At 50.7% G+C, this 21,187-nt stretch overlaps 8 protein-coding genes and 1 non-coding gene across 9 annotated transcripts; 5 read left to right on the top strand and 4 right to left on the bottom strand.

Annotated features, from left to right (window-relative positions):
* Positions 1–162: 162 nt before the first annotated feature.
* BDZ83DRAFT_587482 (Chloroperoxidase) lies at positions 163–807 on the bottom strand (the record flags this gene model as incomplete). Its single annotated transcript, XM_060506049.1, has 1 exon — positions 163–807. The coding sequence occupies one exon, from the start codon at positions 805–807 to the stop codon at positions 163–165; it is 645 nt and encodes a 214-aa protein (XP_060360529.1).
* Positions 808–4,623: 3,816 nt separating this feature from the next.
* Positions 4,624–5,998, top strand: BDZ83DRAFT_634985 (kelch repeat protein). The gene is made up of 2 exons (XM_060509139.1): positions 4,624–5,070; positions 5,135–5,998. Exons 1-2 carry the CDS (start codon positions 4,899–4,901, stop codon positions 5,974–5,976), a joined length of 1,014 nt encoding a protein of 337 aa, XP_060360528.1. The 5' UTR covers positions 4,624–4,898; the 3' UTR covers positions 5,977–5,998.
* BDZ83DRAFT_634984 (uncharacterized protein) lies at positions 5,999–7,051 on the bottom strand. Its single transcript, XM_060509138.1, has 2 exons — positions 6,777–7,051; positions 5,999–6,713 (listed from the first exon to the last, which is right to left on the bottom strand). The coding sequence occupies exons 1-2, from the start codon at positions 7,044–7,046 to the stop codon at positions 6,072–6,074; spliced, it is 912 nt and encodes a 303-aa protein (XP_060360527.1). The 5' UTR covers positions 7,047–7,051; the 3' UTR covers positions 5,999–6,071.
* Positions 7,052–7,615: 564 nt separating this feature from the next.
* BDZ83DRAFT_795847 (uncharacterized protein) lies at positions 7,616–8,164 on the top strand (the record flags this gene model as incomplete). Its single annotated transcript, XM_060515851.1, has 1 exon — positions 7,616–8,164. One exon carries the CDS (start codon positions 7,616–7,618, stop codon positions 8,162–8,164), a length of 549 nt encoding a protein of 182 aa, XP_060360526.1.
* A 1,781-nt stretch (positions 8,165–9,945) lies between these two features.
* On the top strand, positions 9,946–10,464 carry BDZ83DRAFT_634981 (uncharacterized protein). Its single transcript, XM_060509137.1, has one exon. It carries the CDS (start codon positions 9,974–9,976, stop codon positions 10,454–10,456), a length of 483 nt encoding a protein of 160 aa, XP_060360525.1. The 5' UTR covers positions 9,946–9,973; the 3' UTR covers positions 10,457–10,464.
* Positions 10,465–11,014: 550 nt separating this feature from the next.
* BDZ83DRAFT_587531 (uncharacterized protein) lies at positions 11,015–13,429 on the top strand (the record flags this gene model as incomplete). Its single annotated transcript, XM_060506058.1, has 2 exons — positions 11,015–12,043; positions 12,584–13,429. The coding sequence occupies 2 exons, from the start codon at positions 11,015–11,017 to the stop codon at positions 13,427–13,429; spliced, it is 1,875 nt and encodes a 624-aa protein (XP_060360524.1).
* A 911-nt stretch (positions 13,430–14,340) lies between these two features.
* BDZ83DRAFT_587573 (uncharacterized protein) lies at positions 14,341–16,068 on the top strand (the record flags this gene model as incomplete). The annotated part of the gene is made up of 1 exon (XM_060506061.1): positions 14,341–16,068. One exon carries the CDS (start codon positions 14,341–14,343, stop codon positions 16,066–16,068), a length of 1,728 nt encoding a protein of 575 aa, XP_060360523.1.
* Positions 16,069–16,258: 190 nt separating this feature from the next.
* Positions 16,259–17,358, bottom strand: BDZ83DRAFT_722844 (uncharacterized protein; the record flags this gene model as incomplete). The annotated part of the gene is made up of 3 exons (XM_060512512.1): positions 16,259–16,467; positions 16,596–17,045; positions 17,112–17,358. 3 exons carry the CDS (start codon positions 17,356–17,358, stop codon positions 16,259–16,261), a joined length of 906 nt encoding a protein of 301 aa, XP_060360522.1.
* Positions 17,359–17,953: 595 nt separating this feature from the next.
* BDZ83DRAFT_t255 lies at positions 17,954–18,033 on the bottom strand. Its single transcript has one exon. It is a non-coding gene; the product is annotated as a tRNA-Thr (tRNA).
* Between the last annotated feature and the right edge of the window lie 3,154 nt (positions 18,034–21,187).

Below are 21,187 nucleotides of genomic sequence, written 5' to 3'. Positions count from 1 at the left end.
GCACGAGAACAGGCCTAGATTTGGAATCTACCTAGGTAAATTTAATCGCCCTCTGGGTCTCTCCACGACAAATGAGCCACTCGAGGACTCGGCTGCACTATTGACACGCACTCAAGGATGCACATGTCCTCCCTGTGCCTCCCCCCCCCTCTCACTGATCCTTCATGTCGTGGCCTTCATGATTGCCGCACTCAAGGCATCAACTTGATCCCCCGTAACCTTGGTAGCCGATGTCTTGAATCCCTCGTTGAACGGGAAGCGCTCCTGCTCGAAGATAATGTTCATGAACTGTGTCGGGGCCATCGGGGCTTTGAAGTCACCTGCCATGACGCCCAAGATGAAAGCAGACTCTGCAAAGGAAGTCTTGACTTGAGCCGGCGTAAGGTTAAACTGGGGGTTCTCCGCCATGGCAGCGCTAATCCTGATGCCTCGGGCCTTTGCCATCGTCTTGATATCGATCGTCGGACCGGTGAACTGGGCCTTAACTTGGTTCCAGACCGTGGCATCGAACTTGTTGGCGTTACCTGTAACGGCCTGGTCTGCTCTAGACAAGCTTCCGTCGTGCTCGATGACGTTGTGTTTGACCATGTCCGCTAGGTTGACGGTGCTCGTGTTCCCCGTGGTCGAAGTTGTAAGAGCGGGTGTACTGAGTGACACCGTGACCTTCTCGTCGATGTTGAGCGCTTTGCTGAAAGCGAACTTGAGCTGATCCATGGTGATATTCATGCCATCTCGTGGCAGGTAGCCGTGGTTAGCAAGAGCGTTAAGGACCGGGCAAGGTGATCGGCTCGCCTTGTCGGGGGCCATTTGGAATTTGAAGGCCGGGTCCTCCGCTCGGGGTAGAACGGAGGCCAGACTACTGGTCACGGATAGGACCGTGATCAATACCGAGCTGTACATGTTGACTTCGATCGATGATGAAAAGTTGTGTTCTAGCGTCAAGTATTAAATTGAACGAATGACCAGCAAAGCGTCGCGAGGAATGGCAATAAAGTAGTATGAATCAACACAATGAACAAATCTGTATGTTTGCCGTCGTCGGGCCAGCGGAGGTGACCTATTATCTAAGTAATCTTGAAAGTCTAGATCGCCTCAAACTCTCCCCGAAGACTCATATAACGCGCCATTAAAGGCCGACGGCAGGCCGGTATGAATCGTGCTACACCGGACGTCCAGTCGGCCGAGGGTTTAATCTGTTGTTTTCTACAGGAAATTGACTTTCCACGAAATGAAACGGAATAAACACAGCTCATACAGAAATCCAAAGAAAGTTCAGCTCAGGCCCATCTCAAGCTTCACCGGAGGGATGAACCACAAACACTACCAATGGGCTGCGACAACGACCAATAAACATCGTCTTTAAAACGATGACCGTTTTACAAGCGCCTATAGATCGAATCATCGAATCATCTTACAGAGCTACCGAGCACATACAGCATCCCTTTACCCGGCCTCTCCCGTCTGGGCAAGTAGATCATAGCTCCCGCCCCAGTCGGGGCCTTGCCGGAACCCGCGCGCCGCCTTTATAAGATCCGCTTCTTACTATTCAGAGATGCCTCAAATGTTATTCTCGCAGAAACTGACACATGGCATAACTACACATCGGATGGTTAAAGTTCAAGGGGCAGCCTTGACTGATTGCGTTCCAAGATGAGCTTCTGTGAAAATTTCCTAGAAATACTGATGCTCGGTTGCCAACCACAGTGTTGAAGCGTTCCAAACTCATTGCTCTACACATAAAACTATTGATTTTTTCAGCTTCATGGTGAGGTTTTGATGATATTCTGTCGGAAGATCGCACCACTGTGCTAAAGATGAGTCCATCCTTACTCGGAGTTTCCCAGGTTATTGCGTTCGTGTGGAGCGAGAGCTTGGAGCGCATTCCTCGCAACTCCTTCAGACACCGTCAGTCTCGCCTTGTAATCTTCAAAGCCCTCGAGACGACCAAGTACTAAATCTGCATAGTATTTTGAAATGATGAATCTCGACAGCCTCTTGACGCCATGCTACGCGCATCACACTGCCCTATCAAACGAAATGAAACTTAGCATTGCTTTCCTGGAATCAACATTATTAGACACTATTACCAAATAACTCCTTGTGAAGGGAAGTTTGTTCGTGGCAATGTTCCAAAAATCTAGAGAAAATTGGCTAGACCTCGCCCTACAGGCTGTTTCATGAGGAAAATGTGGATGGAAATGATACCCAGAAGAGCTGAGTGGCTATTCGGGGCCTAGCCTTGCATGAAGTGAATGGCTCATCGGATTTTACTCTCGCAGCAATGAGGATTATAACTGGCGTATAACGCAACAGCGCCCGGACCAGGGAGAAGAACTTTGTGTCGCTGTTTTTCTCCGCAACAATGAAGATCTGGCGATACAGGTGAGGTCTTGCGAGCTTGTGGAAGGCCTTTGACACTCTGCAGATGCTTAGAAGGGTGCTTTGGCATGCGATCCACTCCTTTTCGTTGAGTTCGTCATCATTGCATCGGAGTTGAGAACAGATCTGTTCAAGGACCTCTACAGGTATATCAGAGATTCCCGGCATTGTCTTGCTGTGGGCTTTTCAATTGTGAGTTTCAATTCTTTGGCTATTGGAGGTAGTAGTAGGTACTGACAGGGAAACTACCAACAAAGTCTCTGGAAACCGGTGACAATGTGTCCCTGGGATCACTTCGCGTCGCGGAAATTGCTGAGTGGGAGGTGGATGGTGAATTTTGTAGAGTAGAAAGCCTGACGATGGGACAGTGTGAGGGATTCCGTTATGTTTCTGACGCGGAAAGATGTTAGCTTGGTCTGCCAGCAGCATCATGAAGAAATCTTGTACCTGAATTAGGCTTCTTCCACCGAGCAGCTGCTTTCTTTCGTGGGAGGAATATCGATGGAAGACCAAAATGCCTCGATGAGTCTCCCTGGTTGGAGATGTCGAGAAGAGAAGGGAGAGACTTGATGTGGTGTGATATGGGGAAGAAAAGAAGGGCTCTCCTTTCCTGGGGAAGGAAGTCAAGGGCGAAAATTGTACCTTGCTTAGGAAAGAACAGGTCCGGTTACTCCTACTCCGAGATGATGTACTCAAAAAGAATTTGGAAAGGGGAAAGCACGTGATACCAGGAACTGAATGAATACAGGTATTCGTATATTCAGGGTGTAAAGGTGAAGCCGTGATTCTTGATGGTTGCCGGGACAGCCATTTGGTCTGTCAATCTGATTTTGAGGAAGGAACCACTGAGTCTCTCCTGGGCGCTTGGAAAAGCAACTTCTCAAGTGACTGATTTTAAACCACATTCAACTTACCTTCCGCGAGTACGTAGGCGTACCAAATAGGTGAGCTAATCAGAAGAGCTCGAATTCCGCTGAAGAAGTGAGGCTTTGATCCACCAAACACACATCAAAAGCCTCAGTGGTGCAAGGTGTAGGACGGTTCTGGGAGGCTCCATCTTTGATAGCATCGTCAGTCGTATGTGGAGCCGGATGCTATTCAGGCATTTAGCTACACCTCGTACCCGCCAGCCTCCATGTCCGCACGAAACTTAATAGATTGCTGTCGAGGTCTTCCTGCTGGGAGTTTAAACAATCATCTATGAACTTCTCCCGCATTTGATTCTCTTGGATCGCCAGTTTTCTAAAATTATGACATAAACCAAAGCGGTATAATAACGGAATAGAAGCTCGGAGATTGCTATGTACAGATCACGGCTGACACTCCGAGGGCATCGTGATGTGATTAATTTTGAAGGCAGTTCCTGCTTTATCCCATTCTTCTTCTGACCTGTTTGTGGTTTCATGTCTTCATGCCCAAGTTTAGCCCCCTTATTTTGACACGTAAGCTGCAGGACAACTGTTTTGGCGAATGGCAACTTGCAGTGCTACACAGAACATGATGTCATCCTGAAAGATATGGCTTATCAGACTTGAACCTCGAAGGGAAGTTGCTCTTGATCGTACCTCCCACACGTGATGCTCAAACTTCCATCTGAATACACGAGAAGGGTATATACCCCTCTTCAATCCCATTCCTGTCACCAGCGCAGCAGGCGCCTCCTAGGTCGGAGGTCAGGTCAAACTGTGGCGTGGTGGTGGAATGGTTAAAGGTCAACAATTAGTATTTACACCTATCAGCCTACTCGACGACAGGCTCAGCGCATACGAGTTCGAATCCCAGCACGAGCACCAATTATTCCCAGCATGAGCACCAAGAGATGTAGCCCCCAGTCCAGCACCGGGGGGGGGGGGTGAACTCTTTTTTTCCCTTTTGCTTGTCGAAGCCCTCGACCATATTTGCAAACGATATCACGTGTCCATGACCTTCTTTCAGAATCAAATTAGTCAAGGACAGAGCCGCCTCTGACTGAACAGGACTTGATCTTGTGTAAGGCGATAGTGACATGCCGAATAACACTGAGCTTGATGAGTCTATAAGTCTAGAAGCTGTTGTATGATTCGATTTCGGCGTTAAGAACACGGAGCCTCTCCTTCTCCGTGTTGTTCACAGCAGAGAACAGTCTCCCGTAGACAAGGGGTTCGACTGGGTCTCGTGGCCATGACTAAGCGGAGGGAAACCTGCCAAACAAGCTCCGATGACATAAGTCACGGAGGGCAAGCTGGCTCCGACGTGAGCACATTACATCCCTGCTTGCCAAACCATCGTGCGTCCGACATCTTCAGCGACACGTTCTCAATGATCAAGAAATAGAGCAATGCCTCACATCGTTGGTCAGACGGCGTGGTGGAGCGCTCGGCTTGGGACTGGTCTGGGGTGAAGCTGCTTATCAGATCGAGACATGACGGATCTGAAGACAGGGGCATCCAACTATAAGTACAGCTGCTGTCTGCAAGTACACTTCATTCACTCGCCAATTCAAACCAATAAGTCCTCTCAAATCTTCACTACTCGCGAAAATGGCCAAACTCTCTGCTACTTGGATTCGGATCGCTTCGAGCAATCGTCTCAGGCGTTCATCGCAAGCAGTCTCGGCAATCGGGAACCAAGCGTTCGTCTTTGGTGGTGAACTCCTCCCCCGAGAGCCTGTAGACAACCAACTCGATGTTGTCGAACTCCTGTCCGAGAAAGGTATACTCTCTTACTGATCCATTCATACCCCCAACTTCCACCGCTAACAGACCTTCTTCACCAGGCTCGGCTTCCGCCAAGACCATCTCCACCGACACCGAAACCCCATCTCCAAGAGTCGGAGCCCCTAGCACAGTGCTGAAAGATGCCTTCTACCTCTTCTCCGGCCGCGGCGGAATCGCCATGGAGCCTGTCGAGGAATCTGGCAGCGTCTGGCGATACACCCCCACCCAAGCTCGGTGGGATCTACTCAAGCCGACCGACGCAACGGCACCACACCCAGCCGGGCGCAGCTACCACTGTACTGCCTCGGACGGTAACACGACCATCTACATCCACGCAGGATGCCCAGAGAAAGGCCGCCTCGCCGATCTATGGTCCTTCAACATCGAGTCAAAGACGTGGAAGGAGCTCGCGGCAGCGCCTCCCCCAGCACGCGGCGGCGCGTCCATCGCCTTTTCTGGAGGTAAGTTATACCGTATCAATGGCTTTGATGGCACTTCCGAGCAAGGCGGTTCTCTCGATGTGTACGATCCCGCTTCCGCTGCGTGGTCCACGATTACCTATAACCCGGACGGTGTCGAGGGCCCCGAAGCGCGAAGTGTATCGGCTCTCGTCGCGGTTGAAGTAAGCCGTAAGCCGCATCTTGTGACGCTGTTCGGCGAGCGTGATCCTAGTTCGTTGGGCCACGCTGGTGCTGGGAAGATGCTATCGGACGTGTGGGCTTTCGATATTGAGGCCGGGAAGTGGGAGAAGGTCTTGTTCGAGGGGGGTGCGCCGCCGCCGAGGGGCTGGTTTGATGCGGACGTGGTGGTTGATGGGGGCAAGCAGGCTGTGGTTGTACATGGAGGTCTTGCTGAAGATAACTCGAGGCTGGGAGACATCTGGAGACTCGACTTCATCTAGAATGTAGCATCTTGATGGCCAGAGATCGGTGTTGCTAGTTGTGGTATTTCTGAATCGAACTCGATATGAGGAAGAGCAAATGGGTGAAATGAAAACTACTCAACGTCCTTCACCATCCAGATTGACCCCTTCTCTTCTGTAGGATACACCCGGAACCCCAACTTCTCGTAGAACGGCACGACCTTGTCATTCTCACCACCGACGCCAATATGCACACCCTTACCATATAACCTGTTCCCACTGGAGCCACCGTTGCGCTGGTCAGCCTCTTTCAGACTCTCGACGAACTTGTCAATCAGCTTCCTTCCCCAGCCTTTGCCCTGCCACGGCTCCAGTAGGTCGATATGCATCGTAGCCTTCCAATTGCTCCAAAGCTCCTTCCTCTCCTCGTCGAGCACCAGCCATCTCGGGTTGAAGGCTTGCTGCAAGAGAGCCTCTTCATTTACCTCGCCGGTGTCTGGGAGGTTCCATGGCGCTTTCGTCTCGAGACTCTTCGGCTTTCTTCCATCCAGCTCCTTGGATGTCTCAAGAACTTCTTTGATGTACCGCGGGTACGCGCTCGCAAAGTCGTTCACGTTGGGGCAGCCAATGCAGTACCCAACGCAGTTGCCCTCGCCGTCATCAAGAATATGGCAAGTTCCAGGGGACAGATGTGTGTACTGGTGTGTCCACAGGTATGGCGCGGTCCTGGTCGCTGCTTCGGAGCGCTCGAGGGAGGGTGGTAGCGTGGCACGGCACTGGGTTCATTGTCAGTCGCTGCGGGACAAAGATAAGCCAAGATAAGGATATTTGAGACGCACGATATGACCCGTCGCATCAAAATCAGATGTCTTGTAGGGGCGGATGAAAGCCATGGTCGATGAGGTGAGCTGGAATGAGAGGCGTTGAGTTGAAAGTGAGAGGTTGCCGCTGGCAGTGTAGTGGTACCGGGGCCTGAATGGCCGGATGGCGGGGTAGCGGGGTAAATCGCTCCGGACCAGACTGGGGAGGATTGACCTGCTGCTGGAGTGACATTCACGAGGCATCTCAAGCCTGGCGATAGCGGCAGAATTCAAGAGAAACAGCACCATCTATGTAAACGAGCGGTACACAGAGATGAGGCTGAAAGATATCGTCGCAAATGACATGAGAGCATGAGAATGACGTCGGTCGGGGCTTCTGTTCACCGGATGCCGTTCATTGAGCTGGGACAGGCATCTCGGCGCCGAAATAATCACCCCGCATTTCCGGTGTTCAATCGGGCTGGCCAGCTTCATCAAGTCTCATATTTCATAATCCCAAACAGGCCTCTTACGCATTTGAATGTGTTCGAGTTCTTGTAGTCGTCAAGAGAATGGTTGTTTCCAGATTGGTGATGAGGTCTGCTTCAAGGCCTCAGTCGGCGACTAAGCCAGGCTTCGAAGTAATGGCCATGGTTGTTCTTTCACAGATCGTTTGAACAGCGTGCAGTACTCTCAGCCCTTGTTTGACTCAGATCATATTGTCGACATGTCATGTATCTCATTGATTGTTCTGGAGTCGACTTCTTCAGTCCTCCAGCCTGAGACCAACTGCTCCGGCTTGTCTACGACTACATAAAGCCGAATACCCAGGCGTCTAAGCCACAAACCCCCATATGCCTCCAAGCATCTCATCCAACATGTCGCAATCAACGCCAACTTTCAAAAGCTGCCTCAGAAACTCAACGACGTCGTCCTTTCGAGTGGAGAAGAAGCGCGTCCGTTTCAATAGCCAAGACCAAGTGCGCACCTTCCAGCGTCGCTACGATGAACTAACAACTCCACCTAGAACTCCCACCGCATCCAAGACCTGCTCAGGCTTCGAAGACGATGACTACATTGTCGACCTGCACCTCGAGCAAGCCAAAATCCACAAGCGCATGTCCAGACAGAAGACCATCATGGATCGAGAATTTCTCCGCAGGTTACTTATCCCCGGTACTGAGCTCTGCCAGTTGCTCCGGCAGATGCTCTACCAGCGAAGGAAGAAGAAGAATGCTTACTTGTACAGGCAGAAGAACCGACGTTTCCAGAAACGCCAAGGCAGAGTACGAGGTAAAGGTCGTGTCAGGAAGCTTCACTGGGAGTTTGCGCAGAGGGTCAAGAACCGTCTTCAGCGAGGTGGTCGGTACATTGTTTCACTGCTTCAGCGTGGCTGGAACCTCAACAACAGATATAGGGCTATGTGATGCAACAATTGCAATTTGAAATGATTTGGTTTGGTTTTGATTTCTCACCTTAATTTTGTAGTCTAGAATAAACATGAGGATCAAACGCTCCCTTAAAGTGTAGTAGCCTCGTAAGGTGAGAACCGGCCAAGAAACCTGACATGGATTGGAGCTGCCTGTGGCTTACTGGCCTTGTGCTTGGTACTATGTTGTTTTCATAAAGCTGCAGTACTAGGTAGACCACCTAAACATGCCAAATTTCAAGAAGCGTTCTATTCAACAATGGCATTCCGTCGCGTATAGCATGGTCTACAGTGGTAGTGAAGTTAAGGTAAATAATTGTAAGCCCCTGTAATGACATTAAAAAAAAGGGGCCGTTATCATCGAATGCGACTTCTTCCAAATTCAAATGACTCCGATTCTTGAGGAAATCTGTTTCGGCAGGAGGTCACAGTTCGTTCCTTCCTGCTTTCGGAAAAAGACGAGCTTGAGGAAGAAAGTACGGAAGTGAAATTCGGGAGGTACCTTCCACTTCTCGCTCCTTCCACACAAGATTTCCTTTCGACTTCCTTCCCGTCGATTCTACCTTACTCTCTTCCTCCCCTTCCCTCTCCTTCTTCTCCCTGATCCATTACAAAAAGAACTTTTCTTCTCATCATTGTCATCTTTTTCTGATCCTCAAATAAACAGCACAGAGCAGGACGCCCATTCGTCGCCGGCAGAGGACTGTCTTGCAACATTCAGACAAATCCAAGCGCCATTCAGCACCCTCCCGTTGCCTACCCTCAGCCAGGCAGAGGTAGAATGTACTCACTCTGCCCAGAGAATACAGAAGACTAACGAGTCCGCAGCATCAAGCCAGCCATCGACCTTGTTCTTTCAGATCCTCCCGGCCGTGCAATCGTCGCACCGTGTCGCTTGGCCATCATGCCATCGATATCGAGTCTTCCTCCCGAGATGCTGGGTGAAATTGCCGCATGGTTCCAAGATGACACCCCGCTTGGCGCAAAGAACGACTGGAAAGCCGACCAGAACACGCTTGCGATTCTTTCCAGGGTATCGAAGTCATTCCAATATGCAGCCCAACCTCTTCTCTATCGCAAAATCTATCTCGCCGTCCGGGACCCAGCCGGCCTCGACATCTTGTCGTTGATCAAGGTTCTGTATAATCGCATGGACCTCCGCTCCAAGGTGAATAAAGTTCAGATACACTTTGAAGAGGCCTTTTCTTGCCACCTGGAGCGAACTATGGACGATGTCCAGAATCTCGATCATCTGGCCCGGGAAATTGACCAGACAAGCCTCTGCCGCGCACTACAGGGCAACACAAACAGTTCCTGTTCATACAACAACGTATTATCTTCGCTACTTTTCTCTCAGCTTCGAGGTGTATCTCAAGTCATGATCACTGGGCTATGTGGCCCGGACATAAAAGACGACTATGGAGAGTTCGACCACTTTGACAATGCTTGGTCGGTCTTGCCATATCTCTTGATACCCCCCTCTGAGACACCGGAGGCTTTGCTTCCGAACTTGGCTTTTCTTCGTTTGGACGCTCACGTAATTACAGTCATGAACCTCTCAGACATTCACTTGCTCGCTCGTCTCGCACCCAACCTTGAAGAGTTTGAAGGTTGCGGCTTTGAAAGCGTCCCAGTCGAGGCATTCAACACGTTCAAAAGGCTTAAGCGTCTGTCTCTTTCGGAAGCACCTTTTGTGGACAACGACTTCCCAAATCAGGGAGAGTTTCTCCAGATTTCGCCTGGTCTTCATTCTTTCCATTACAGTATGCGTTGCTCCTGGTTCTCGTATGGACTGAACGTTTCCCCGATGAGGGTCCGACGGGCGCTGGCGCAACATTCAGATACTCTGATCAACATTCGCGTTCAATGCCACCTGGACATCGAAATGGAGGAGAACGAGTGGTTCGATACTTTTGGAATGTTTCAAAGACTCGAGCATCTTTCGTTGGATCCAGCGGACTTTGATTTGAATTATCAGAACTGCTTGGACGGCCCAAATGCGTTCATCACCACATTACCTCGATCACTTCGAAGCCTAACCTTCCTGGCCCAGCACCACTCGGACTTTACGGACATCGAATGGCTTGCCAATGCCGTCTACGAAGGGGACTTTGAGAATCTCGAAAGCTTCACCATACATATTACAGACAGAGACAGAGACTTCTTTCATTTCGCCATGAGAGAAATCTGGCGTGGGATCGATAAGCCAGAGTCTGGGGAGGACGAAGCTTCCTTCTGTGTCAAAGTGATTTCTGAGACTAATTCGAGGGAATTGTGGTGTTACTGGTGATAAAACTCACTGTTTCAGTCTGTCAGCTTGGTACATGGTCGAAGTTGCCTTGCTCTGCCCCATATCTGGGACCAGGGGGGGGGGGTGAATCACACTAGCACAGAATACTTTTGTTGGTCTAGGAGCCCCAAGCTTCATAGAATGAAAATGAACCAATTCCCAATTGCATAGCTAGAGCTGTGAAGGAATACTTGTGAGAACGTGTATTAAAAGAATTTGTTGAAAGCCAGCATCCATACCCCTAGAATGTGGACACATCTCGACACCAGTAAATTTCCTCAAGTAGGTAGATAGGCGGGGGCTCATCACTGTAATATAACAACATGGGTTACATTGCAGCTATACCAGCCACTATGGCAAAATCTCAATACGGGTTACACTGCATGTGTGTCGGTGGCTGAGCCATGCCAGCATAAGCAAGTGTGGCAGGATCAGGCTGAGAGAGTGTCTGTTATGCGATGTTCCCAAGCATGATAAAATGGCACTTCTACCCCAACCTTCTGCCTCAAGTCTCTACTCGAGACCGCGTTCTGCTCGGTTGCTCAATCATCTTGCAATATGAACAGAAGACGAATTCCTTCACCCTGCACAGACGATGTGTCCGAAGTCAGCAGTGTAAATTCTTTGTCAATCCGTACATCACTTACATGTGTGCAAGAACGGTCATCTCGCGAGCATGAGGAGCTACGGGCGCCAACGGTTTTCGACCCGCACCAAGCTACCGAGAGAACTTTGGACTACGACATACCGAATTGGAAAGTCCTCCCTACGACGTCATTAATCAACGAGGCTGGCTCCCTGCTCAGTCAAGCGAGTCCCCCGCAAGAGCCCGGCCGATGGCGGGCTATCGACACGTTTGGACTCTGTGTCCTCGGCATTGGAACTGTCTTCATCGTCGGATCTGTTGGCTTCATGAGCTTTTTCTGGCATACTTCGATACATGCCAAAGAAGTCATTGTGCAAAGCACATTATGGAGCCAAATCGTTTTCGCCGACTGGGCGTCTAGATCAATCACTCTGACGGCCGCTGCGCTGCGTGTTTGTCTGGCGCTCCAGATGAACGTGTTCACCGCAATGATCGCCTCGCTCATGGTAGAACGGACAGGGGTATCATTCAGCGCTGCTCCCTTCGTCTCGATGCTGAGAGCTATGTCTGCATCGCCGTATAATCTCATCAGCTGGACACCTTTCGACATGCCCTGGGGCATTGGGACCATTTATACCGTGGCCATCACAACTTCAGTTCTCCTGACAGCAGCATCTCAGTTGGCCTCGACCGCTTTGCTCTCTGATTTCGCATTAGTAAATGTGACTGCACCGCGAAAGGCTGTCAACATGCTGTATGGAAACAGTAGCGTCATAAACCCTACAGTGATGCAGGGCTCCAGCATCTGGAAGTCAAAGCCTTGGGTCTATCCTAGGTTTGCGGAACTTCAAAGACAGCCTACCGAGGCCCAGCAGTCCGAATTTTACGAAGATACAGGGACCATCCTACGGGCATTCATTCCCTTTGCGAATGAGCCAAGCCGTAGTCGCCTGCGAACTTATGAAGGGCCAGCCGCTGTTGTAGACTCCAGAGTGGTCTGCGTCAGACCCGTCATCCGGAACGTCACATTTTCTGCGGTTGCCTTTGACTTCTCAAATGACACACGACTAGAGACCTACAATGAGTTCAATATTCTCGGGCAGTTTGACATACAAGGAGATTACGACCAGCTACCGATTAGCCAAGGCCAAAACCAGATAGATGAGCCAAAGTGGCCTTTCAACTGCGTTGTACCCGCTGAAGATATTCACGGGTACTCCAAAGGCGAACCCCTCGCTTCACAAATTGATAACTTTTCGATCTGCTCAGTGGGTAGGGGAGAAAATCGGACATGGCCGGATGGGAAGAATTACACCATGCCATTTCTTCCCTCACCCTTTTCAGCACTGAACACTACCTACACCTCTATATTCCTTGTATTCAACGGCACTGGGACGATGCATCAGTGGCATCAGGGTCTCCGGGTTCACGGCAACTTGAACAGCAGCACTAGCCGTTGGGAAGCCTCTGCCGATAAATGGATATCGACCTCGGACGGAATGTGGAATAGTGTTGACATACCATGGGAAGGACATGCCAAGAGAGTAGGCGTGTCAGTCACTGCATGCTTCGCAAACTTACAGAGCCATGTCCAAAATGTTAGCATGTCTAGTAAAGTCGACGGTCATGAACCGATCCTAGCTTGGGACAGCCCGAATACTCAATACACCACAAATGTCATTCGAGACCAGTATTCCAGCATCTGCAAAGGACCTCCCAGCGCAGACCCGGCTCCGGAACTGCTCGAAATCATTCCGAAGAAGAGTTGGAAGAGTGAGGATCACAGACTACCGCTCGACGTTGTCACCTCTCAATTACCCTTTATGACACGTAGCCTGCACGACCCCTTAATCGACCCATCGCCCTGTGGGATGCTACGGACGGGAGGATACTCCTCGCGTGCCGTTCATTACGCTCATTCAGCGCTGTTTCAAGACGTGCTCAGAACGAGCTTGAGCGTACCAGAGGCACTACAGGCCATTCTCACAGTCACGCAGCAAATGTCTTACTACGATACCTTGCCTTACTTCCGGAATGCGTGGCCAGCGACTTACGCCATGACAGAGGAAAAGCTAATACCTGTCCGGTGGGTCGGATTTGGCATCGTCATTGCTATCATCGTATTACACCTAAGCCTCGTTGCAGCTGCGTCTGTTTCATTTCTCAGGTTGACCACCTGCAGTAGCTTGGGAAATGTTTGGATGTCACTAAGCCAGGTTGTGTCATTGGAGACGGAAGGTCTGATTCATGAAGCTACATCGAAAGATGACAAGGAAGTTGAAGAGATGATTTGGGAAGCAATATTCAAAGGTGATTCGGGGTTGAAGCAGAGGATTAAGATCATGAAGAACGGGCTTAACGGCCGGAATGAGTTAAGCTCCTTCTAAATCAGAGATGGCAAAGGTAGGTTCTGCATATAATTAAATTAGTTTAATATTGTCATAGCATGTCTAAATCAAGAAAAGTCGTAAATCTAGCAGTGTTCAGAACGGATTTAAATCATTCGATAAACAAAACCGATATCCGTCCGTCCCTGAAGTGATCGCCGGGAGTTGTGACGAACTGCAAACTCATCAGATGCTCAAAATTACCGTGGGTAAGATACCCCAATTCAGGTTACCTTTTCTCCCTCTAACAAGCAATGCAGGCTTCTTTTGTCGGCAGTTTTTGGAAAGCGGGCCAAGAATGAGAACGAGCGATCTCACGCATCGTTCCTTATCCCTCTGGTGGGCCTCAACACATCTCCAAGTGAGTGGCTGACGGTTCGCGGGTCTTGGCGCACGCAGCGCTCGGTAGCTTGATTCAGATGACACCCTATGCGCGGGTAGTTATGCTTGTTCTCCCTCTGGGGCAATGATTGTCCAATTGAGGGCTGGCTCTATTCTTGGTGGCTGCGTGCCTGGGGCTAGACCATCAGCCCAACGTTGATCCCACCCGGGCGGGTCGTCGAAGGATCGTCAGGCTACAAAATTAGAGGCTGACATGCAGTAGATTCACAGACCTTGGAGGCAAGGGTGTCTCTGCTCCGTGTCCGTGTCCGTGTAGGAGCAAGTGGCGGGAAAGGTATCTCTTAAAATCTCTGTTCACCTCTTGATCGCGTGCTCACGTTTCTCAAGGTTCAGGAAATTCGGGCAGGAATACGGTCGGTTCTTTTGTCATGACTTCGAAAATTGAATACAGCTCCCTCCAACGGGAGGTGTCCGATGAGGACCGGGCCTCTGCCGAAAAGAACACTCCGCAAAGTGGGTCTCTGCCGCCGGACGGACAGCTACACTATGGGGGGACCACGGCCGAACGCATGTTTAGATTCCAGGACTTCAAATTTCTCAAGGTTTACATCTCTTGCATCTTGGTATACCTTCTTGCTGCGGTGGCAGCGGTTGTCTGGTCATATCAGGGACCCGCGGTCGACAGAGACTACTACATGCAACGCGTCTTCCGCACGCCAGACTCCTTGAAGGTTGACCAGCTCTACTCCGGTATCGCCCTCTCGGCGTTGCTTGCCCCGGCGGGTATGTTGGTCCAATGGATCATGCACGACTTCAGACATCTCCGACTCTTTGCTCTCACGGCGCAACGGCCCGTCCTCTTGGCGGACTTGGACAAAATAGGAGACGACTCAAGTGCTTGGACACTGAGGATTCTGGGGAAATACTCGTGGTGGTATGCTGTTATGCAGGCCGCGCTCATCGTTATCCGCACCTCGATCGTTCCCGTCGGCACCCTCATGCTCACGACCGGAGCCTATTACGAAAACATCACCGGGGTTGACGTTGTCGGAATGCCCATCCTTCCCTCAAACAACTCTGCCGTCACGAGATTGGCCAACGCGATGGGTTGGGACGGGCAGGGAACCTTCAAGCAAACTCTTGATGACAACGACAACTTCCTTTCGCGAACCGTCTACACCTTTGTTGGGAACATCGTCAGTCAAAGTGCCCTCGTCGACGTCTTCTCGGGCGTTATTGGCCCCATTCCGACACACAACCTAACTTTCAACATTAACACGACCTATCACGGCCTTATCCTTTACCACTGGGACGCCAATTGCGAATCAGCATCTGAAATACCATTCACTACCTCCCTCAACGGTGGTAACGCTTCGTACACCTTTACCCTTCCCGATTCCAGCAACCAGACGATCGATGTTACCCCTAAGAAGCAGGAATCGCAGAGCCTGCGTCTCTGGAACAGCGCAGCCAACAACTCCATTAATAACGTTCCCATCGGTGGCACCACATACTTCATCTCTGCAGGCCCCTCCTCATCTCTCAAGGCCGAGACTCTCACCAACGACAGCAGCCTTACACAAACTGCCGAGGGCCACTGGATCTCCCGCACCAAGTGCACTCCCGAGTTCTCATGGGAAGTCGGCGCCTGCATGTACAACGGCACCCTGATGACGGATTGCGTAGGCAATCCGGGCTCAAACACCACCGCCATTGATATGGCGGCACTCAACGTGCTGAAGGACTACATGACTGCTATCCCCTGGTGGATCTTCCGCGAGCAACTCCAGATCGTCGACAAAACGATCGATACCCTCTACGCGATCCCTACCGCAGCAGACTGGGGCCACTTCTTCGGCAACATTGCGCAGTCCATTGCCGCCATCTCAACGGCAGGATACTTTGGCACCGCTAGCGTGCCTGCAGTAGCGAGGGTCAAGGAGGATGTGTATATCATGAGGACAGTGGTGCTGTGGATCGTGCTGGCGATGCTGAGTGTTGTCTTCTTTGTCAGTTGTCTGGATATCTGGAGGAGCAAGTCGCGCGGTCTGCCGTTTAGAGCAGCGACGTTCTTGGCTATTGCGAATGCTGTAAGAGGACCGTGGTGGGACCAGGAGTTACATGGAAGCTGTGCTGCTGATGAGGTGAGGATGCAGAAGAGAAGTTCGGCGTCGGTCATGTTTGGGGTTGATACAAATAACCCGTACCATCTGGGATTGCTGCCGTCGGTGCTGCCGATTCAGCGGGATAGACCGTACTTTGGCATCGGGAGACGCAAGGGACCTGAAAGATCATAGGCCACTCGGGAATCCCAACATCTAATGATTCAAGTCGATGTGAGGCATAGATGTCGATATTCGCTCCTGTTCATGTCTAGTGATCCCATCCCACTCCATCCGCACGCCGAACTCCAGTCATCACCCCCTATCCCTCCAAACATTTATACTCCTCTGAAAACAGCATATACAGCCCTCTCATTTACCGGTATCACTTGCGAACTTCCCCCAAAGGAATGTCCATTCCATGGCGCCCGCTATACTTGGAAACCTCGGCCGGCTTCCAGCCACCGCGCTGCAAGAGACTCTCGTCCTCAAGACGGAATACCTCGACCTTCAGCGGGCGACAGCACTTGATCATCTCCTCTTCACTGTCCTCACCGAAGCCCCAAAGCGAGAGATCACCACCAGGGCAGGTGCCTACGATACCAGTCAGTCATGTGCTCACAGCTGTGGGATAGCTTTCACCAATCCAGGCTGCTGAGGCGCGGGTCATTGCAGCACAGACATGCACACAAGGAAGAAGGTGGAAAAGGGGTAACACTCACTCAAAGCCATCAAAAGATCTTGCTCAGCCAAAAACTCAATGTGATCTCCAGGCTGCGCAGGGCAAGGGTTCATAAAGTACCGCCCCTGCTCATCCAACCCAGTTACTTGAAAGATGTTAATCACATCATGGACATCCTGCTCGTTCAGCCCGTACGGCAGCACCGCGCGCGTCAAGTTAGAATGGCACTGGAAATTGTAGTTGCCGCCGCTGAGAACCGTGTTGATGTACGGATCGCAGCGCGTGCCGAGGAGATCGTGCACACGTCCGCCGTGCTCATCCTCGCCGTACCAGTCCAGGGAGTCCTTGATGATGGTGGCCAGCGGGCGCATGTAAGGCAAGTTGGACCAGAGGCGGTCGCCGGTCGAAACATGGCTGGCGTGAAGCTGCTTGGTGCGACTCGCCCAGAAGCGTTCGCGGGGGTTGTGCGCGTTCCAAATGTTCAAGTCACCTGTGGCCGGAATGAGCGCCCCTCATTCTGAAAGAAGAAATCTTCATCTTTATCTTTGCAACGTACCGACTTGAGGACCCTCCGGTGTGCTGATCCTCACAATTGACCCGGCGGGCGCTTTCCATGCTCTTCCGGACCGAATCGGCAGCGTAAACTCTTCAATCAACACTCTCTTCGCTTGCTGCGCGGATGCGTACAGCTCCTTGTCGACTGTGAGCACCGAGCCGGCGGTCGGGAGATAAGCCGGAACGGGCTTCGGGATCGGCTTCCGATCTTTGAGACGCTGCGCGGGATCCATGTCGGCGGCTGACATTTTGTAACTTTTGTTAGCGATTCGGTCTAGTGAGGAAGAAGAAAACTTGGCAGAGCAACGTTTGAGAAAGAGGGAATACGATTAGCCTAAGCAATTCGAGCGGAAGTCCACTGAAGTTCTTATATCATGGTGCTTATGGTATCCCGATACCATCAACCGGATGAACCCCGCTACTTTGGCACTTTGGATACGCAAAGTTCCTTACGTAAAGCACAACTTTGGAGGTGATCAAGGCAAGAGACTCCGACAACGAGTTGACGGCCGATGCCGGTCCTTTACTCATGTTGTCTCCACTTCTCCAACGCCGGCAACTCTCTGCGAAGGGCGCTTGTTATCAAAGATGTGTATCAATCATACTACAAACGTCTTATGAGAGCGCTTCCTGCGCCATTTCAACTGAAATCACTCACTACTACTTGTCCAAGTTGTTTCTCTTCAGTTTCATTACATCAAAAGCTAAATTGCGCTCGGCTTTAGACGCATTGAACGAGAAAGCGTTGGACAAGTGGAGCACAGTCGCGGGTCGGCCTCATTTGCTCGTTAGTCGATGAGATCCAAAAACAAAAGGTATCACTCATTAGATGGAGCTACAAATTGCCTCGTGGCGGAATCGAACCGCCGATCTTCTCATGTCACTAATACTAGTGAGACGCTATACCACTTAGCCAACAAGGCTTGACGATTGTAGAGGGAAGGGCTGCTAAGATCCCTCAGGACCAGGTTGGCTTGGTGGGCCACGACTGACGACCGAGACCAGAACGACGGCAGATGAAGTTGGGCAAGGCATCTTCAGTGACTGACAGGCTTCTGATTTGCTCAAAGTCCAAAGCAACTGGGAGAAAATCTCAGAAAACTTCTAGAAGAGAAACATAAAGGCTCTCTGCCTAAATATGAACTTGTGGTGCAAAACTCATAGTGCCGGATAGCGGAAGGCATAGATCACAGAATCCAACATGACCCATGCCAAGCGTGAGTTGTTTTGAGAGCCTAGAAGAAATCATCAGCACGTTTCTGGAGCTTCGAAGGCGAACATCAGAGACTTTGAAAATCGAAGCATGTATCAGCAGAAAATAACGTCATACTTATATGGCACTTATCATCTTCGGCATTTGAGTCAGTGAGATATGATTCTTGGATCCTATTACTGAACTCGTGGCTAAGATCATGAGAGGTCAACGAAACTGTAACAAGCTTGCTCCAGACATAATTTCTTTCATACGATACAATGCTCCATGCAGGTTCATTCCAATATTCAAACCCAAATTCTGGTCGATGTCTTTGTTTTGTTTGGAGATAGTCCGCAGCTTGTAAATGCGATTATCAAGACCTAGAGCATTTTTGACACTGGTTTTTTTTTTTTTTTTTTCGTTCTTTTACTCATTCAGATGCTAAGAGCGTGACATATATGGATCGGTGGTGAGTTAAAGCTTCTTCGGGAATTGTAAGTTGCCACATGTTATTTCTGTCCAGACACTTCAGAAGAGCCATTTCACTATCATTGATACCTCGATGTGTCATCTATGTAGTGGCCTCTTCGATCGAATGTTGCGACGAAAATGGCTGGCTTGATTCAAGGTACACGTAGCTGAAAGCGAAGATCGTGGCTCCGATTTCACTGATGTTAGGCGTTGGACGCCTTCTTTGGCATCATGCCTCTTTCATTCCGCTATCATGGTTCAGTCTACAAGGAGGAACCAAAATAATTAAATAACGTCTGGATGTTTAGACCGAGAATTACTGAACTTGTGCTGTTGCCTAGACAGAGTTCGGGCGTAATGTAAGAAAGCTTGCTTCGTCCGTCCAGTCACATTACTCCCCTCGGAAGCCCAGACCGCTCTTCTGCCTGCTTGTTCCAGAACACCGAATGGGTAGACAGGATCTTATCGACTGCATACGCCAACAACGCCTCCTGCTTCATCATCGAATCCGGAAGGACTACTCCTGCTTGTCTGGAGTACTTACACGTCACCGTGTGACACCTCGGAATACAAGTCTCGGGCCATATGTCCTCGGCACCCGCGTTTGTTTGGTTGTACTTTGTCAACGAGGGGTGTATCGAGCGGAATTAGCTGGTACAATGTCGTTCGATATCCGCTACATCCAAGAGATGAAAGGACAAAGGCTTTTCAGCGATATCACCCACCATCACAGCAACCTTGTCACTCCTACCAATAGTGTTCTAGAACGGCCCAAACAGCCTCTTGCCAACAGCGTTTGCACCAGAGGGAAAGGACCAAGTAAGAAGTTCAGCAATGACTGTGGAGGTTCGTATCCAGTGTTGGATCCCACCGACCTACAAGGAGCCCAAACAGAAGCATCGCAAGTCTGGAGGCCTCTACTGATTGGGGCATACAACATGCAGTAACCAGTGCCTGCTGCAGAAAGTCTTGTGAATTGCAGGCCATCTGGCAGCGTCGAGACGCAGCAGGCGCATGTGTATCTCAAAAGCGTGGGCTGGATCCAAGTCATTGAGTCATCATCCCAGCACCGGAATAATTACCCTTGGATAGCTAATCGCACTCTAAAATACGCATTTCTTCGTTGATGTCCGTGTTCGTCACATCTCATTCCCAGATCAATCCATTCTTTGGGCGAAGTATTCGACGAAGAGCTTCTTCTTTCGGGCCGACTCGATAGTAACCAAAAAGCCACGTCTCTAGGAAACTTTTCTTGCGAGCGAAAGGAAATATCCCAAACTTCCTTCTTGGCTTTTCTGTTTCGCGGTCTGTTCGCACAACACGCCCAGCGGCCCCAAATATGCTTGCCGCGGGCAGCAATTTCAATCAGCCTCGGAGGTGCCGTATTAGTGGCCTTCCAGAAAGAGATTGGACCTTTGGGCTTCATTGTGCGATGAACTGTTTTCCGTATCCGTAGTTGTTTTTTGTGCCCGATGCCCAGGGACCCTCAAGCAAGGGTCACCATGTCTTCATACACGAGCCTGCACGGCAAGTTCAGCCAAGGCGCAGCACCATAGCTGTTAGTCACGCTAGGCATCCAACGTCGCAACGGCAGCTAAGGACATTTGTTGCGACTAAGGATATGAAGGAACATGTGGAAAGTGGAAGAAAGAGGATGTGTCAACGGGTAACAAGATAAGACACGCGTCGCGGATGACTTGTGACTGTTCATACCTCGTGGGTTTTGCGTACGATCTGTGTTGCGCGTCAGAGTGTTTCTGCCAGGGCAGAGGATCACCAGTAGCGTGACGCGGAACGAACGAGCGTAAAATATTCGCAGGTCTTGGTGTTTAGTAATGCCTCAACTCCTGGAAGCCTTCTGCGGGACCCGGGTTCTTCCTCGGTTGATCACGTATTTTCGTAAGGCAGAGGATCGACCGGGTTACACGGGGGCTGGAGACAGCAACGGTAACGGGCCAACGGCCAAACCGCGAGATCCCCGGAGGCGGAGTCAGCGTGACAGCGTGCCAAGCGGGAAGGGGTTTGGTGGTGGTGTCTGGTTGGTGGCGGTCCAGGAGAGCGCAAGCAACAATGTGTACGGCTGCGCAACAGCAGAGAGAAAACGAGAAAACATCCTTTGAAGATGCGCAGGAACGTGCAAAGGAACGTCTCGTCGGGTTCACGTGGGGGTGGGACGGTTCTTGTTCGCGTTGCGCTGCACTGCTTGGACAGCATGTTGGTTCAGCATGAGCGAGAGCGAGGGCACGTAAGCCCGAGTGGACTCGTCAATGGGAAATCAAAACCGCGGGTTTCAAGACAAAGAGGACCCTGAAAGGTGTCACATTGACACGGACAAGTTCATCTTCCCGTCTGGCAAACACATGCCAAAATAGCTGTCGCGTACATAGTGACTTGAGCTCAGGCACTCTGCT

This window comes from Colletotrichum acutatum (assembly GCF_030867785.1).
Source record: "Colletotrichum acutatum strain CBS 112980 chromosome Unknown BDZ83scaffold_116, whole genome shotgun sequence".
Lineage (NCBI taxonomy): Eukaryota > Fungi > Ascomycota > Sordariomycetes > Glomerellales > Glomerellaceae > Colletotrichum > Colletotrichum acutatum.
Note: the sequence above shows the minus strand (reverse complement) of the source record. Positions and strands in the feature narration are given on the sequence as shown.